At 40.2% G+C, this 17,507-nt stretch overlaps 1 protein-coding gene across 14 annotated transcripts in view; it reads left to right on the plus strand.

The window, feature by feature from the left end:
- The window catches only part of tnika (TRAF2 and NCK interacting kinase a), a 62,116-nt gene extending 45,494 nt beyond the window's left edge, over positions 1 to 16,622 (plus strand). For 6 of the 14 annotated variants that reach the window (XM_077561920.1, XM_077561968.1, XM_077561943.1 and 3 more), the window contains 19 exons: positions 922 to 1,089; positions 1,681 to 1,938; positions 2,038 to 2,144; positions 3,059 to 3,174; positions 4,176 to 4,276; positions 4,386 to 4,409; positions 4,810 to 4,878; positions 5,868 to 5,974; positions 6,114 to 6,216; positions 6,281 to 6,427; positions 6,596 to 6,692; positions 6,771 to 6,941; positions 7,020 to 7,163; positions 8,167 to 8,301; positions 8,395 to 8,495; positions 9,708 to 9,857; positions 12,654 to 12,813; positions 13,464 to 13,603; positions 14,501 to 16,622. In XM_077561920.1, the coding sequence (XP_077418046.1) occupies positions 922 to 1,089; positions 1,681 to 1,938; positions 2,038 to 2,144; positions 3,059 to 3,174; positions 4,176 to 4,276; positions 4,386 to 4,409; positions 4,810 to 4,878; positions 5,868 to 5,974; positions 6,114 to 6,216; positions 6,281 to 6,427; positions 6,596 to 6,692; positions 6,771 to 6,941; positions 7,020 to 7,163; positions 8,167 to 8,301; positions 8,395 to 8,495; positions 9,708 to 9,857; positions 12,654 to 12,813; positions 13,464 to 13,603; positions 14,501 to 14,584 (2,382 nt within the window). In that variant the 3' untranslated portion in view covers positions 14,585 to 16,622. Of the gene's footprint in view, positions 1 to 921; positions 1,090 to 1,680; positions 1,939 to 2,037; positions 2,145 to 3,058; positions 3,175 to 4,175; positions 4,277 to 4,385; positions 4,410 to 4,809; positions 4,879 to 5,867; positions 5,975 to 6,113; positions 6,217 to 6,280; positions 6,428 to 6,595; positions 6,693 to 6,770; positions 6,942 to 7,019; positions 7,164 to 8,166; positions 8,302 to 8,394; positions 8,496 to 9,707; positions 9,858 to 10,706; positions 11,869 to 12,653; positions 12,814 to 13,463; positions 13,604 to 14,500 lie in introns of those variants that run through there. The other 8 variants (XM_077561935.1, XM_077562011.1, XM_077562003.1 and 5 more) reach the window with 4 other exon arrangements.
- The last annotated feature ends 885 nt before the right edge of the window (positions 16,623 to 17,507 follow it).

Here is a 17,507-nt window from a genome sequence, read left to right on the forward strand (position 1 = left end):
GAGCCATGACTGGAAAATTCTCATTCATCGCTAGAACTTCTGCCAGTTGGCACACAAAGACAGACCTTCATTGCACATAAGACGTTTGGTCAAAATCCAAAATGGTGGATCTGATTTATAGAGTTTCTTTCACGCTTTGTGGAGAGTAAATTGTAAATTGCTAAAAAAAAAAAATGGCCCTAAAATGGCCGCTTTGACCCACATGGTTTCTTGGACATTTTTTATGTTACATACAAACATGCTTGGAGGGCTGAATTAAGTTTTTTGGGCAAAGGCCCAAATCGCAATAAAATGGCCACTTCAAACCAACATGGCGAACTTCCTGTTTTTTATGCAAATGATTTCTTGAGTCCACTCATGATGAATATGGCTACGAAATTTCTTGTCGCTTTTGTTTTATGGCCAGTCATTAAACTTGGGTGCCATATTCCGCCCAAACGCAATGATCAAAGTCAAGTTAGCGTCGGACGAATATCTAGTATTTGCGGTTGAAATTTGGTTGCATTTGAACGAAATTTGTAGGACAAAACTGACGGAACACTGGTAATGATAAAAAAAAAAAAAAAAATACGGCTAAAATGGCTGCTTCCAACCAGAATTGCTGACTTTCTGTAGCTTTTCGAGCATGGCTTCTTGAGACTTTTTTTTGTGGGTCAAGTCATGAAAGACAATTCTACAAAAAAAATCATGTTGCCAAATAAAACTGTCTTCGCTTAATTTGTTTTTGAAGGAATCCTGGAAATACACAAAATGACCTTAAATAAAATGACTTCAGCCATCTTTTTCGGGCATGACTTTTTTTGTAGGTCTACTCGTCATAGACATGGCTACAAAATTTGATGCAACGAACTGAAACTCCACCCAAAAAAAACTTAAACTTAGGATATGAGTGACGGTAGTGTGTGTGTGTGTGTGTGTCAGGTGGAGGAGAGGTCTAAGATGAACAGACAAAGCTCTCCGGCAATGCAGCCCAAAGTGTCGAACCGGATCTCTGACCCTTCCCTCCCTCCCCGATCCGAGTCCTTCAGCAGCAGCGGTGGCATGCAGGCCGCCCGAACGCCACCCACCCACCGTCCCGTCGAACCCCAGGTGTGTGTGTGTGGGTGTGCGGAAGGAACACTTGTGCCTTGAAAATTAACCTTACTACCTCTCCTTTTTGGATGCAGGACTATACAGAATATTTACGTCGATGTTGTGTATTCATGGTGTGCCTTAACCTATGCCAGCCCGCAGTCTCCTCTTGGATAAAATGTGTTTTCTAATGTCGACTTAAAACAAGCTCCCTGGTTGCCCTGTTGCTGTGCCTTACCTATGGATGTGACAGTATTAAAATCCACATTAGCCAATTTGCTGCATTGTTTTGCTTTCTCACTGTCCTTAGTCTCCCCTCGGATAAAATGCGATACCGCTTATCGAGGTAATCAAAGAGTAGTCACACATACGGTAAATCAATATTAGTGTGTGGCTGTGCCTTAGCCTTAGATGCAAGTTTTATACTCCACAGTCTCCACTTTGCTGTGCCCCGAGTCTCCTCTCAGATAAGAGGTGTCGCCGTAGGAGAACTTCGCTGCAGTTTCTCATTCCAACTGATGTGTTCATTGTGGCGTGATTTTCGCAGTGGTTTTGAAGTGAAAACCAAGCATAGATTTCTGATTCCTGGATTGTTCGTCAATACTTTAGATGGCCCACCTCGTTCCAGTCAAGACGCACTCCAGCTCCATGTCGGGTTCTCAGTCCCTGCAGGACCAGACGGGATCCGCTCTGAGCGAGGGCGTGGGCTCCCCCAGGCCCGACATGCCCCGCCAGAACTCCGACCCGACTTCCGACACCCAAACTCCGCCGGTTCGCAGCGCTGAGCGGGACCGGGATCGCGATCGGGACAGGACGGCCTGGCAGAGAGAGGAAGACCTGCCGCCCAAGGTCCGAGAATCCCAGTCGGTAAGACTTTGCTTGGTGTATCATGACAATTTTTTCCGCATTAATTGTTCTTTGTAATTCTTCCAGTGAATTAACGATGGGGATTAATTGTCTTTCCAGATCCCCCCGAGGACAACCTCCATCTCACCAGCCTTGGTCAGGAAGAACTCCCCCAATGGAGGCGTCGGTTTGGGACCTCGCACGGGGTCTCAGCTCATACGAGCAAGGTGAACGTCATGATTAGCCTTGCTGCAGTTTTAAAGTCCATAGTCTCCACTTTGATGCAGCAGCCTGTTTCCTTGCTGCCCTCAGTTTCCCTTTGGAGAAAATGTCATCCTATGTGGATGAAAACATTTTACATTAGCTTAGCTATCTTGTGCCTTAGATCTGTACACTGCAGTTCTATACTCCACAAACTCTACTCTGTTGCAGTAGCTCATTTCCTTGCTGCCCTTATTCTCGGCACGGATAAAATTTGTCACTTTTAAGCAGACACAAGCACTGATGGTCGCTAGCCCATGTGGGCATAAACCAGTGTTGCTTACACAGATTCTAACGTTATCGTAGCCTCTTACCACGTCTAATCTATGACCTTCGCAACTGCTTGGCATATACCCCATAGTCTCCACTTAGATTGCTGCCCTCAGTCTCCTTTTGGATAAAATTTGTCACCATATGTGGAGGTAAACCACTTCTGGTTGCACAGATACTAACGTTATCGTAGCCTCTTACCACGTCTAATCTATGACCTTCGCAACTGCTTGGCATATACCCCATAGTCTCCACTTAGATTGCTGCCCTCAGTCTCCTTTTGGATAAAATTTGTCACCATATGTGGAGGTAAACCACTTCTGGTTGCACAGATACTAACCTTAGGTTAGCCTCTTGTCCAGCCTAAATTGTGGAATCTGGAGGATACACTCCACAGTCTCCTCTTTGCTGCCAAGGCCTGTTTTCTTGCTTTCATTAACCTCCCCTTGGATAAAAATTGTTACCTCATCCATGACCTTAGCCTGTTTTGTTGCATTAGCTACGGACGCTGCAGTTGTATTCTCCACTTTGCTTCAGCACACCGTTTTATTTCTGCCCTCAATCTCCTCTTGGATAATTGTTTTCACTGCTTTTTTTTTTTTTCCTTTAGCAACCCAGATCTGCGCCGTTCCGAGCTCTCGCTGGACGCCATGCTGCAAAGGACTTCCTCCAACTCGTCATCGTCGTCCTCGCCCTCGTCCCAGGGAGGCTCGGTCGAGAGGAGAGGTCCGTTTTTGCCGTCCTGCGGTTGTAATTGCCAAGTGTCCCAAAACATTTGCCCAAACACTTTAGTTGCGTCAAGCCGGTTTTCCGTGGCCATCCCTCAGTTCTGCTCGGATCAACCTGTCCGACGTGCCCTGTTAGTCAGTCAGCCTCTGGGGTGGAAACAGGAGGGAAATGAGAGGAGAAGAAGATAGAGAGAAGCATAGCGGGAAATGTCAAAAAAAAAAGGCTACAGGGATACGTTAAGATATGCGCCGATCTCCTTCTGAAAAGGCGGCATAACTTTCCCTGCATCCTTTTCCGTCAAATTCAGGGATGTGATTTTTCCGCTAATTCGCGGAATTCCGCTTTTTTTTTTATCTCCCCCCCAAAAAAAATAAAATCGATTTTTTTTTCTTTTTTTTTTGTAGTTCATTGTGTATGCACATGACTCCGACAGATAACATCTTCTGCTATAACAAAGACATTTGTGGTATGCTCTAATATGAGTTACTTTTCATTTGGTCATGATACAATTATTTGTTCATGAAATTTGAACTCTTCAACATTATTTATGTGTTAACTTAGTAATCACATTAGTTAGATATGATGATATTCTCAGTGATAGTTTTTAAAAGCAAAGGCAGTCCAATGTTTTTGAATGTGACTGATTTTGAGTTGACTAAAACTGCCATTTTATATGGGATAGTTCAATATACATTGAAAATTTATGCTGTTGTTTTGTCTATTTCTTTGTCATGTGAGTGCATTGAAAGTACTTAAAAACACGGAAAACCCATGAGCTCCGGGGGGCAAAGCCCCCCTTGTCCCCCCACCAGGGCACCCTGGACCTAGCTGGGTGCCAGCGGCCCCCAGACCCCCGGCTAAATTTTCCGATAATTTCACTTTGGTCAAATCACATCCCTGCAAATTTTGTCCTAAAAGTAAAGCGCTTAAAATGTGTGTTTACGTTAATTATGTGTCAACGCTGTGTCAATTCAGCGCAAATGTTGTCCTACCAACAGGTCAGAGCAGACAGGAAGCGTCATCGTCAGCCGCAGCCAATCGGGAGGCCAAATCCAAACAGGAGGAGGGCCGTGAATCAATCCGACCCAGCAGGCCCGCAGTGAGTCCCGACATACAAACGCACTCCAGACTATTGTGCTCAAGTGTAGGAAATTCCTACAGCGAACCTGTTCTCTGCCTCTCTTGTCTGTTTCCCCTCCATCCTTCAGAGCTATAAGAAAGCCATAGATGAGGTTAGTGAGCCCCCTTTTTCCTCAGTCCCGAGGGACTCCACAACCCCAAGTCCGCTGATGTGACACATACACACAGCGGAGAAGGTGGACGTTGTGTGTGTGTGTGTATGTGTCACATCGGGCGCCTGAGCATCTGTGAATATCTTCCAACCCGTCGTCATGGTTACCGGTCAGGTGGCAGGCACGTTGGCCGGCGTGCATGGCCTGGTTTGAGCCGTCAAAGAACGACCCGTCCCACACGACCACCTCCCCATGTTGTGCTTTCAAGTATTGACAGAAAAAAATACAAAAAACACTTTGACGAGCGCCTCCTTGGCTCAAATGTGTATGAGGTAACTTTGTGTGATGGTTCACTCGAGACATGGGAAAAGTAAGAGCGTCTTTGGTGGTCTGCTTTCAGGACCTCAGCGCTCTGGCTAAGGAACTGCGAGAGTTGAGGGTCGAGGAAGGGAGCCGGCCTCCGGTTAAGGTACGGGAGTCATTTGATGTGCAATACAATTTCGAAATGTTGTTTGAATTGGTTTCTGAGGGTTATTTTATAGTTTTTATTTTAAAAAAGAAAAATGGAAAAATAGTGGGGTTTTTTTTCATCTATTTAAAATCGATGTATTTTTTTTATTTTTATTTTTTAAAACTTTGGATTGGAAAAATATATTTTTTTACAGCATTAAACAAATATATTTCAGTAAAAAAATGTTTGTTTTTGGATTTAAAAGGTGAGAAAATACCAATTTAATATATTTGTTAAATAAGTAATATAGTATTTTTTTTTAAATGTGATTGATGTTATATATATATATATATATATATATATATATATATATATATATATATATATATATGCTGTATGTGTATATAAAGTTTATTGACAGTATTAGACCCCCCACGGCCCTCCTGAACTTTGACCTTTTGCCACGTTTCAGGCTTCAAACAGAAATATATAAAATTAAATTATTTTTGTGTGTGTGAAGATTTAACACTTAAGTGGAACAATTATGAAGTGGAACGAAATTTAAACGATGTTTATTAAAACGTATGTAGTTTTTATTTATTTGATAACTTTGGATTGTAAAAGAAAACATTTTTTTTTACAGCATTAAACACATATATTTCATTCCATTTGTGTTGTTGTTTTTGGATTTAAAAGGTGAGCGAATACCAATGTAATACATTTGTTAAAAAAGTAATATAAAGTAATTTAGTAAAAAAAAAGAAAAAGTGTGATTGGTATTACATATATGCTGTATGTGTATATACAGTGCATTGAGAGTATTAGTGACCCCCCACCCACCCCCTCCTGAACTTTGAACTTCGAACTTTTGCCACATTTCAGGATTTAAACATAAAGATATAAAATCAGAGTAAAATTTAAACAATATTTATTTAACTAAAAAACATAATTAGCTCAGTTTTTTTTATTATTATCATTATGACTAAAGTGTTTTCCTGCCAACATAGGTGACGGACTACTCATCGTCCAGCGAGGATTCCGAGAGCAGCGACGAGGACGGCGAGTCGGTGGGACACGACGGCACTGTGGCCGTTAGCGACATCCCTCGCATCATGTGAGCTGGTCCGACTCTAACCCTGAATGCGTGCGTGTGTGTTCCGACAAGTGCACTGCGAGCGGCGTGGTTGGAATATGTGCCACCATCATTTCGACTTTGTAAACATTTTTGTCTTTTGCGCTTGTTGCCCTTGCAGGCCAGCCGTGCAAAGCAGCAGCGAGTCATACGGAGGACTGAGCGAGGACTCCCTGGGAGAGCCCTACGGGAACTCCAAGGACGGCACGCTGGTCATGAGAGAGGTGAGCGTCCACGTTAGCGCCAAGAGAAGCGCCGGCTGACTGACTGACTGAATGACGACTTCAGGCCGAGGAGAAGAGGCGAGGCGGGCACGCCGAGAGCAACGGGTTTGGGAATCACGGTAACCACGGCAACCTGCCCGACCTGGTGCGACAGAGCAGCTCACCCACCGCCGTGCCCACCGCCCTGCAGGAGCTGGGAGACATGCCCGAGGTCGGTGAACGTATCCAATCGCACTCGGGTTTCCGCAAATCACCAATTGCTGCTTTGTACTTTATTGGCTGATAATAGTCATAATAATGTAGTCAATCTATTGATCTATCTTGAGCACATTTAAAACATTCCATTTCAAGCCAAATTTAAATCATTCATCATTTGCAGTTTGGGCTGGCTGGCTCCAAAGCGTCTTTCACCCCTTTCGTGGACCCTCGCGTCTACCAAACGTCCCCAAGTGACGAAAATGAGAACTCGGCAGCCGGTGAGCATCGCGCTTCCCCTCGTAGTGAGGCGTTCACCTCATGACTCATAACTGCGCACGTCATCTTTGCCATGGCAGCCATGTTCGCCAATGAGCTGCTGCGGCAGGAGCAGGCCCGACTCAACGAAGCCAGGAAGATCTCGGTGGTCAACGTGAACCCCACCAACATCCGACCGCACAGCGACACGCCCGAGATCCGCAAGTACAAGAAGCGTTTCAACTCGGAGATCCTTTGCGCCGCGCTCTGGGGTAAGTCTTTAACCTTAGGCTCCCCCCCCCCCCAATATTTGGATACTTGATGCATATGATGTGCATGTGTGCGTTCAGGTGTGAATCTGCTGGTGGGGACGGAGAACGGCCTCATGCTGCTCGACCGAAGCGGCCAGGGAAAAGTTTACAATCTGATCACCAGGCGGCGTTTTCTTCAGATGGATGTGCTGGAGGGCCTCAACGTGCTCGTCACCATATCGGGTAGGTTGAATACTAGTTTCATTTTGGTGTTTTTATTATTTATTTATTTATTTTGTTTTGTGATTTTTTTTTATTAGGTTTTCTTTTATTCATGTATTTATTTGTTTTATTTATTTTATTTTGAGACTTTTTGTAGGTTTTTATTTGTATTTATTTATTTTATTTTTTAGTTTTGTATCGACTTTATTTAATTTATTTTATTTAGGGATTTTTTAAATTAGGTTTTTATTTTTATTCATTGATTTATTTTATTTTGAGATTTTATTTTATTAGGTTTTCTGTTTTTTCTGTTTTTTATTTTGAGATTTTTTATTAGGTTTTTATTTGTATTTATTTTATTTTTGAGTTTTGCATCTTCTTAATTTAATTTATTTTATTTAGGGATTTTTTAAAATCAGTTTTCCTATTTTTATTCATTTATTTACTTTATTTTAAGATTTTTTTATTATGTTTTTATTTTATTTATGTGTTTTATTTTGGAGTCTTGCATCTACTTTATTTTATTATTTACATTATTATTTTTTAATATTTACGTCTTTGATCGATGTTAGACAAAATGAAACAAAGAATTACACTTTGTGTATTTCAAACAATCCCCGCTAGCTTAACGCTAGCGCATAATGGAAAACGTCATTGACAGACGAGCAGATAGCGTTGCGGCATTATTTTAAGCATTGCATATTTGTACACAAACTGTGGCGCAACACATCAAAAATATTTTTTTTAACCTTTGCAAAGAAACAGATCTTCTAACCTTTTTCCAACAATTATTTTGGCCCAATTTCTTATCAAACTGGTACGTGCAATACATTTGAATTGAATCGGTTGCAGTATTGATAGTTACACGCTATGAATAATGTTATGGTGGCTTACAATATTTGATTCACTATTTAGGAATTTTTCAAAAATCCCAAATTCGACTTGTGCAGTCAAAACTCACTCTCTCTCTCTCTCTCTCTCTCTCTCTCTCTCTCTCTCTCTCTCTCTTTGTGGCGACTCTCAGGGAAAAAGAACAAGCTGCGCGTTTACTACCTGTCGTGGCTGAGGAACCGAATACTGCACAACGACCCCGAAGTGGAGAAGAAGCAAGGCTGGGTCACCGTCGGGGAGCTGGAAGGATGCGTGCATTATAAAGTCGGTAAGCGGGAGCCGATTGCGTAACGTAGCCGTAGCCGTTAGCGTGTCGTCACCGCGCATGAGAACGCTTGTCATGCGCGTGTCGTGCTTCCAGTTAAGTACGAGAGGATCAAGTTCCTGGTGATTGCGCTGAAGAACTCGGTGGAGATCTACGCCTGGGCTCCCAAGCCCTACCACAAGTTCATGGCCTTTAAGGTATGCAGCTATGGGTCCCAATACCGGGATGCTCAAAAAGGGATGGGCTCCCTCTAGTGGTGGACAAAGACATCACAGAATGAACTAACTTTGGAAGTGTTTTTTTAAAGAATATTTAGGTAACTTAGAAGAAATATTTGTGCACACCAATAAGTATTTAGATTACTTTGAGGGGTATTTGTTGGATTTTAAAGTACTTACTTTAGTTTTAGGGTGCATCTAGGAGTATTTTAATAACTTTTAGGAAGTATCTGAGTACAGTATTTGAGTGTTTCAATTACTTTAGTAGATTTCAAAGTACTAAGTGCTACTCTTTAGGGAATATTTCCATGCATCTAGGAGTATTTAGATACGTTGCAGTAAGTATTTTAGTAGATTCAAGAGTAACTTAATAGCACTATTTTGTCAATTTAAGAGTATTTTGGTCACTTTTAGAAAGTATTTGAGTACATCTTCAGATATTTAGATTACATTGAGTGGGTATTTGAGTCATTTCAAAGTACTTGTTTACTTTTAGGGAGTATTTATATAAGCTTTAGAGAGTACAGGTATTTCAGTAGTAACAGTACGTATTTAGGTAACTAAATAAGAGGTAAGAGTATTTGAGTAGATTTAGGAGTATTTAGGTAACTTTGGAAGTAGTTGAGTACATCAAGAAGTATTTTTAAAGTACATAGTTTACTTTTAGGGAATATTTGTATACAAGTATTTGGATACCTTTTAGGGAGTATTTGAGTTTATCAAGTATTTAGATTACATTGAGTGGGTATTTGAGTCATTTCAAAGTACTTGTTTACTTTTAGGGAGTATTTATATAAGCTTTAAAGAGTACAGGTATTTCAGTAGTAACAGTACGTATATAGGTAACTAAATAAGAGGCAAGAGTATTTGAGTAGATTTAAGAGTATTTAGGTAACTTTGGAAGTAGTTGAGTACATCAAGAAGTATTTTTTAAAGTACATAGTTTACTTTTAGGGAATATTTGTATACAAGTATTTGGATACCTTTTAGGGAGTATTTGAGTTTATCAAGTATTAAGATTACATTGAGTCGGTATTTTACAAACAGTTGGGCAATTGTGTAGATTGTTCTTTAGAATGTAGCACCCCTTTATTGAAAAACGATTATTTTACTTTTGTGGCCAAATCCTGTCTGTCCATTTGGAGGAACATCTTGTTACACTCGTTCAAATGTCTGGCGCTCAATTTGCAGTCGTTCGCCGAGCTGCAGCACCGCCCTCAGCTCGTCGACCTGACGGTGGAGGAAGGCCAGAGGCTAAAGGTCATCTACGGCTCGAGCGTGGGCTTCCACGTCATCGACGTCGACTCGGGCAACCCGTACGACATCTACATCCCGTCGCACGTAAGTAATCGGGAAAGGTGTTGAGCCCGTTCCAAATTGATCGCTAACCAACACAAGCAACACCTACCTATGCATGTCAACATGTCTATGTATATGAAATTCTTAAATAAAATATTACTTAAAATTGTCTTAATGAAAATATTACAAATCTAGTTTTGATTTTGTAGTTTTATTTTTTTATTAACTCTTTGACTGCCAGACGTTTTCAGAAAAGGGATGCCGTGGGTGCCAGCCAATTTTAAGCATTTTGACTGATCTTTCAAGGTCCATAGAAAATTATGTGTTTGGACTATGGAAACACACATACTACCAAATGAAAGATTGGACTGTCATCTTTCATCAGAAAAAAGTTTGTTTCTACCTTATTCCGTTTTTGAGTAATCAACAATTGAAAATGGTTAGTTTCACCTGTTTTGAAAAAAAACGTCTTTTAACGTCTTTGGCACTCCTCCATAGGATTTTACGAAACGTTATTTAACGTTTTTGGCAGTCAAAGAGCTAATTAAAAAAAAATCGATTTAGTTTATTTTTGTACCATTTCTATTAAATTTATTTTGATGAAAATTCACTACTTAATCCAGTTTTTTTTTTAAGAATAAATTTATTTAAAAAAAATACATAAAATCACATGTTCAGTTTCAAACCATATTTATTCATTTCACTTTCATAAAAAAAAAAAGAAGTAATTATTCAAATACGACTTAATTAATAATTTACTTACTATCTGGAATTGAATCCCAAGCGTGTATATTGGACGAGCAGGGACTCTTAAAATCTCCCCCCCGATGCATTATTCACATCCGTCTCCTCTCTCCTGCTCCTTCCCTGCCAATTTTGTTTTTCTTTCAGTGTGCCAAAGAGGCCAAGGTGACACGCTGCCCTCTTCCTCCCTTCCGCTTTTGGTGTAGATGTGCAGATGTGTTGCTGTGTTTTGTAGATGTGTAGATGGAGAGTCCAAAAGCGCTCTTAGTTGAAGCACAGCGTTGTGCTAACCTCGTGTCCATGTGCACTTTGTAGAGACGCGTAGATAACATCCAGTAGCAGGAAATGATAACGGATGGGATGAAACTCATCTGCCCCTAAAACACAAGCCTACAATTCTGGAACTAAGAAAAAAAAAAAAATTATGTATTTTTTTTTAATTTTATAAAGTATTTTTATTTAATTTTTTTTAATCAAAGTATTTTTTTATAGCTTTAATCGGGCCCTAATATATATTTAGCAGTGTGCAGTAACTATATAAAATCACATTATTTCATATTCAGGTTCCATTCAAATTGTTATGATTAAAAAAATCAAAATGAAATGAGCAATTTAAAATTCCATACTTGATAAATATTTGTACTTATTTGTGTCATTATTCAAACACCAAACAATTTCAAATGCCAGTTTTAGTTTCATACCTTGAAAAATAAGTTTTATTTGTATGTTTTTCCCCCTAAATCAGCAATTTTGAGTTTCACAACAGACCAATACTTTATTGTTAAATGTTTAAGCTATAGTAGAAATAGTAATATTATTATATGAATGTAATAAATGTAACCAACAAATTAAGCAATTTTTCTTTATAAATGATGTGTTGGGTTGAGATGAGTTTTGTCGCCGTACCGTACCGTCACTCACTCGTGTGTCGTACTGATTTTGTCCTTTTATGTTTCAAACTACCCTACTAATTCCTTTTTTTTTCTCTTTTATTTATACTTATGTTCATGTCCAGATTTGGGCAATTTTGACATTTATACAGATCTGACAGTTTCACGCCTACCAAATATTTTAATTGGGGGGTGATTGAAAAAAAAAAAAAAAACCTTCATTAACTAATTTCCTGCCATTGACGGCTATAGACGTCAAAAATTTATTTGAAATATTTATATTAGTTTAATTTTTTTTTCCACTTTTGTTAACAAGCGTATGAAAACCTAGATTTTTTTAATTGTACATTTAAAACAGATACCAAATATTTTAATTGGGGGGTGATTGAAAAAAAAAAAAAACCTTCATTAACTAATTTCCTGCCATTGACGGCTATAGACGTCAAAAATTTATTTGAAATATTTATATTAGTTTAATTTTTTTTCCACTTTTGTTAACAAGGTTATGAAAACCTAGATTTTTTTAATTGTACATTTAAAACAGATATAAAATTTGACGCCCCTAATTTTTAATAATCTTTTTTTAAATCTCGTCAGGCGATTAAATTTTTTTAATTGTAATTAATTGCATGACTTCAATCGTTAACTCACGATTAATCACAAATTTTATATCTGTTCTAAATGTACAATATTTAAGAAAAGTGGGGAAAAAAATGTTAAACTATTAGAAAAAGTTTTTGACGTCTATAGCCGTCAATGGCAGTGAATGAGTTAAATTTGTATTAAAAAAAAATCCAATTTGTAAATTTACATCTGCATAAAAATTACTTTGTGAGTTTCATGCTTGCCTGAGATAATTGTAATTGTAATTTAAAAGCAGATGAATTATCAATCAGACAGAAATTTCCTGTGCAGACAACATTTGTGAGTAAATCAACACCAGAGCGGCATCAAGCGGTGGAAAAACAAGCAATTGTGAAGCTGAGAAAATGCCTGCAAATAAAAACCCAAATCCGTTTTGGGTGCCAAACGTATCGCAGGCAGCTTTTACTGCACGTCAACAAACACACTTACATGGGCTTAAACCAGAAATATGCCTTTAAATACCCCACTGGGATTATTTTTAATCGGATCGGGATTACAAATACATTTGACAGCTTTTGACGTCCTGAAATGTGCGTGCGTGCGCGCGCGCGTGTGTTAGATCCAGAGCCAGGTGACGCCGCACGCCATCGTGGTGCTGCCCAAGACGGACGGCATGGAGATGCTGCTGTGCTACGAGGACGAGGGCGTCTACGTCAACACCTACGGCAGGATCACCAAAGACGTCGTGCTGCAGTGGGGGGAGATGCCCACCTCCGTTGGTGAGTGCACGTGTGTGTGCGTGTGTGTGTGTGTGTGTGTGTGTGTGTGGTATCTAAAAAAGTTACGTCGGAAATGCCCCCACAAAGTTGTGTGTATGGATGTTGGTGTGTTTATCTGTTGTAAGGTCCGTGTGTTTATACCAGTAATGGATGCCAGCTAGCTTCTCTGTTATGTTACTTGGGGGAAAAAAAATTCTAATTTATAATTTTTTAAAATGTATTTATCAAATTAAAACACAATTTAGTTTTGTAGAGAAACCAATCTGCGCACATAATATTTTTAAATAACATAACACCCAAATTTGTACAAATTGTAAATGAGCCCAAATCCACACGCTAAATGTATGCATTACTTTTTTAACGCCCTCATGTGGCTGGGAGGTGTATTGCATGTACAAGTGTATTAAACTGTACACACTAATGTTGCTATATAAAAAAATCTAAATAAAATTTAGATAAAATATATTCAAAATATTTCTTATTCACAACATTTTAAGAAATAATTAAATTAAATAAAATAAATAATTTTTCTTATAAAATAAAAATATATAGAGATTTATAAAATAAAAAAAATACTACACATTTCATTTAAAATGCTTTAATATTTGTTTTTGTTTGATTCAAGTTTTTGTCGACCTTTTATTCTGCAGCCTACATCCACTCCAATCAAATCATGGGCTGGGGCGAGAAAGCCATCGAGATTCGCTCAGTGGAGACGGGCCACCTGGATGGAGTCTTCATGCACAAGCGGGCCCAGAGACTCAAGTTCCTGTGCGAGCGCAATGACAAAGTATGCGCACGCGCACGTTCACAAACACTGCTTGATATAATAATAATAATAATAATGAAGCTGTCATATCAGCCCTATTTGCCGGAAACCATTATATGTGTACATTTATAATTAACAATCAGGACGTCAGGAACAATGATTTTGCTAAAGTCAGCACTAGTCAGGAACAAGAATGTTGCTATAACCTACAGGAACAGGAACTTTTGCTGAATTCGCATCAGGAACAAGAACACTTTTGTGTCTGGTAAAAGAACTTTGCAAGCGTTGCCACTCAGGAATAATTACTTTGCAAAAGGAACCTGCATGCAGGAACAATGATCAGCCTGCAGGAACAAGAACGTGCTTAATTAACCTATCAGGAACAAGAACTGTGCTGAAGAAAGAATTTCATTAACGATGCCAATCAGGAATAATGACTTTTCTAAAGGAACCTGCAGGAACAAGGACTTTTTCTAAAGTCATCTGTCTGGAACAAGAACTTTGTTGTTGCAGCTCAAGAAAAACGACTTTGCTAAAGTAGCCTGCAGTAACAAGAACTTGCTGAATTAACAGATCAGGAGCAAGAACCGTGCTGAAGTCACCTGTCAGGGTAAAGAATTTCATTAACGATGCCAATCGGGAATAATGACTTTTCTAAAGGAACCTGCAGGAACAAGAACTTTGTTGTTGCAGCTCAAGAAAAACGACTTTGCTAAAGTAGCCTGCAGGAACAAGAACTTGCTGAATTAACAGATCAGGAACAAGAACCGCGCCGAAGTCATCTGTCAGGAAAAATAACTTTTGCTAACATTGCCACTCAGGAACAATGACTTTGCTCAAGTAACATGCAGGAACAGGAACTTTGCTGAAGCCAGCGGATTCCACCTGCCTACAATTTCTATTTCTCTCTCTTGTCAGGTGTTCTTCGCGTCGGTGCGCTCGGGAGGCAGCAGCCAAGTGTTCTTCATGACGCTCAACAGGAACTCCATGATGAACTGGTGATGGCCCCGCCCCCTGGGACCAGCCTCGCTCTCCCATTGGCTGTTGACCTCTTCCTCCTTTTTGCACACTTTGCCTCCTCCTCTTCCTCTTCCTGTCGTGCCGCCCTCATGACTTGAAACAAACACACCAGGGCAGCCGAAGGACCACTTGATCTTCTCCTCCTCTTCTTCTTCTTCTTCCTCCCGCCGACTCAAAAGATGACGTCCGCGTCCCTTTAAGAAGAAAATCGTACACTTCCAAACCCCCTTCACGTCTTTCCTCTTTGTCGTCGTTCCACTCTTCAAAGGTGCTGCATCAGACTTGAGCTGTCAATCAACAATGAACGCCCGCGTGAAACTTCACAGCACAGCCTGTTCCTTGAATAAATTGTGTGCGCGTGCGTACATGGGTGCGAGTTCCATTCCGAGATCGACGTCTCGGAGAGGGAGAAAAAAAAAGTCAGTGCTGTGCGTCCACGTGCAGGTTTTTGTTTTGAGCAGAAAATTGGCATAACACAAGTAGATAAAAGTGGCTACAATTGTATCCCACCGCCACAGCCGGGTTCGTTATTATTTGACTGGAGATTGTTATTTGGGTGAGTCAGGAACAGGAACGTTGGCGACGTCAGGTGCAAGAACCCTGCTAAAGTCACCTGGGAAGAAAAAAGATTTGCTACAGTAACTTGTCAGGAACAAAGTCGCCTGTGAGGATCAAGAATATTGGCCTGTCAGGAACAGGAACTTTAAGAGAGTTGCTTGTTAGGCATTTGCGTACGTTACCTGGCCGGAACAAGAACAATGCTAATGTCACATGTGAAGAGCAAATGCTTTGCGCTAGCAACCTGTTAGAAACAAGAAATTTATGAAAGACACTTATCAGGAACAAGAACTTCAGTAAAAGCACTTATCAGGAACCAGACTTTTGGTCAAGTCAACTTTCAGGAACAAGAACGTTAGGAAAGACACCTGGTAGCGTTGCTAAAGTTACCAGTTAGGAGTAAGAACTTTCCTGAAGTCCAAGACAAACATCTGTCAGGAACAAGAACTCAGGAACAAGAACTTGGCTAAACTCCCATGTGAAGAACAAAACCGTTGGTGATGCCATCTGTCAGGAACAGGAACATTTTAAAGTCAACTGTCAAAAACGCAAATTTTCCTCAAGTGTCAGAAACAGAAACTCTGCTTAAGTAACTGCAGTAACAAGAACTTACCTATAGTGTCAGGAACAGGAACTTTGTTCAAATTACTTCCCAGGAAAATGGTCTTGGGGATGTCACAAGTCTACAATAAGTTTAGGAACGTCATCAGTCTTGAGCTTTGCTTAAGCCACCAGGCAGGAACAACAACATTTTGCTGTCAGGAACCTGAACTTGCGGAAAGTCACAAAAAAATTGACTGTAAAGAGCAAAAACATTTTGTACAGTCGCCAGTGACAAACAGGAAGTTTGGTCAAGTCAACACGATTCGAAAGTCGGGAAACAAGAACCTCAGGAAAGTCACTTGTCAGGAACAAGCACTCTGCTAAAGTAACCTGCAGGAGCAAGAACGTTGCTAAGTTGTCAGGAACAATATCTCATCTCTTGGGCCTTCATGATCAGTGGAGTTTCAAACAAAAACAAAAACACTCCAAATGATGTGAGGTGGGATACATTGTGGTTGGTCTACTTTTTTTTTTTGCGTTGGATTCGCGCTAACACGTTTCGAAATCTTTTTTTTTAATCATCGCTAGTGAAGGCGAGCTAACGAACACCTCAACCATGTCGTCGTGTACTGTACTAAAAAATGGCTGTAGATGCACAACAGGCTAACAGGCTAACGGTTTAGCAATAAAGAGCCCAGCGGTCTACCCACCGTGCGTGCACGCGTGCGCGATGCCCGTCCCCGTCGACACGCACGCGGAGGGCTCGCAGACAAAACTACTGTAATGTTTTATTTTGGGAGGTGTTTTCTTTTTGTCTTCTTCCTGCTTTATTTTGAAAAGACTAATCGTCCTGTTTGGGGATTTGTTTTGTTTTGTAAAAGAGACACTGGAAGAGAAATAAATGCAAGAGTAGAGCCATGCTGCTGCTGTGTATGTTCTTGAGTGGCTTTGGGGGGGGGGGTCTGGGGGGGGGGGGCTGGGTGGTGGTGCGACGGTGCGAAAATCATCTGTCGGAAACAATTCATTTGATGAAATAACTTCAGAATCTAAAAACTTTTGAATGAATTTAAGTGACCTATCTGGAACAATGACTTCACCAAAATCATCTGTCAGGAACAAGAACCTTGCTTAAGTCACTTCAAGGAATTTGTGAAAAGTCACTTGTCAAAAATAAGTTGGTTGAATTGATGTGACAGGAACAAGAACTTTGCCAAAGTCAGGAACAAGAACCTTGCTAACGTAACCTGCAGGAACAATGTCTCATGCTAAAATCACTTGTCAGGAGTAAGAACTTCAACATCACCTTTCGTGAACGGAAAAGTTGAAACGAGTACGAAATGATATAGAATTGAACACTGACTTGGGAAAGGTTGTCAGTTTGAGTCTTATCACATTTCAAATGCAGTGTTGATACGGCTGATCATAATATACTGTCGGAAAATTGGGTAGGATTAACTGGACCAGTCCTCGACGGGTTCGGGTTTTGGAAGAAATGCGTTATTTTTTTGGTAATGATGTGGGGGCCCTCAAGGGTCAATCCTTGGACCACTTGGGAACATTTTACTCAAGTCCTGAGCTGCTACATAGATTTGAACATTCTGCTACTAATCTGTAAATCACTGAACGGTTTCGTTTCGGAATACATGAAAAAAATATCAACCCAAAAGGGTTTTTAGGTCTGCAGACTCGGGTCAATTAGAGGAACCCAAAGTTCAAAGCAAACATGGTGAGTCAGCATTTAGCTGTTAGTGCTGCACACACATGGAATAAACTGCCATTGGAAGTGAAGTCAGCCACAAGTATA

The sequence above is a fragment of the Vanacampus margaritifer genome, chromosome 1, assembly GCF_051991255.1.
Source record: "Vanacampus margaritifer isolate UIUO_Vmar chromosome 1, RoL_Vmar_1.0, whole genome shotgun sequence".
Classification (NCBI taxonomy): Eukaryota; Metazoa; Chordata; class Actinopteri; order Syngnathiformes; family Syngnathidae; genus Vanacampus; species Vanacampus margaritifer.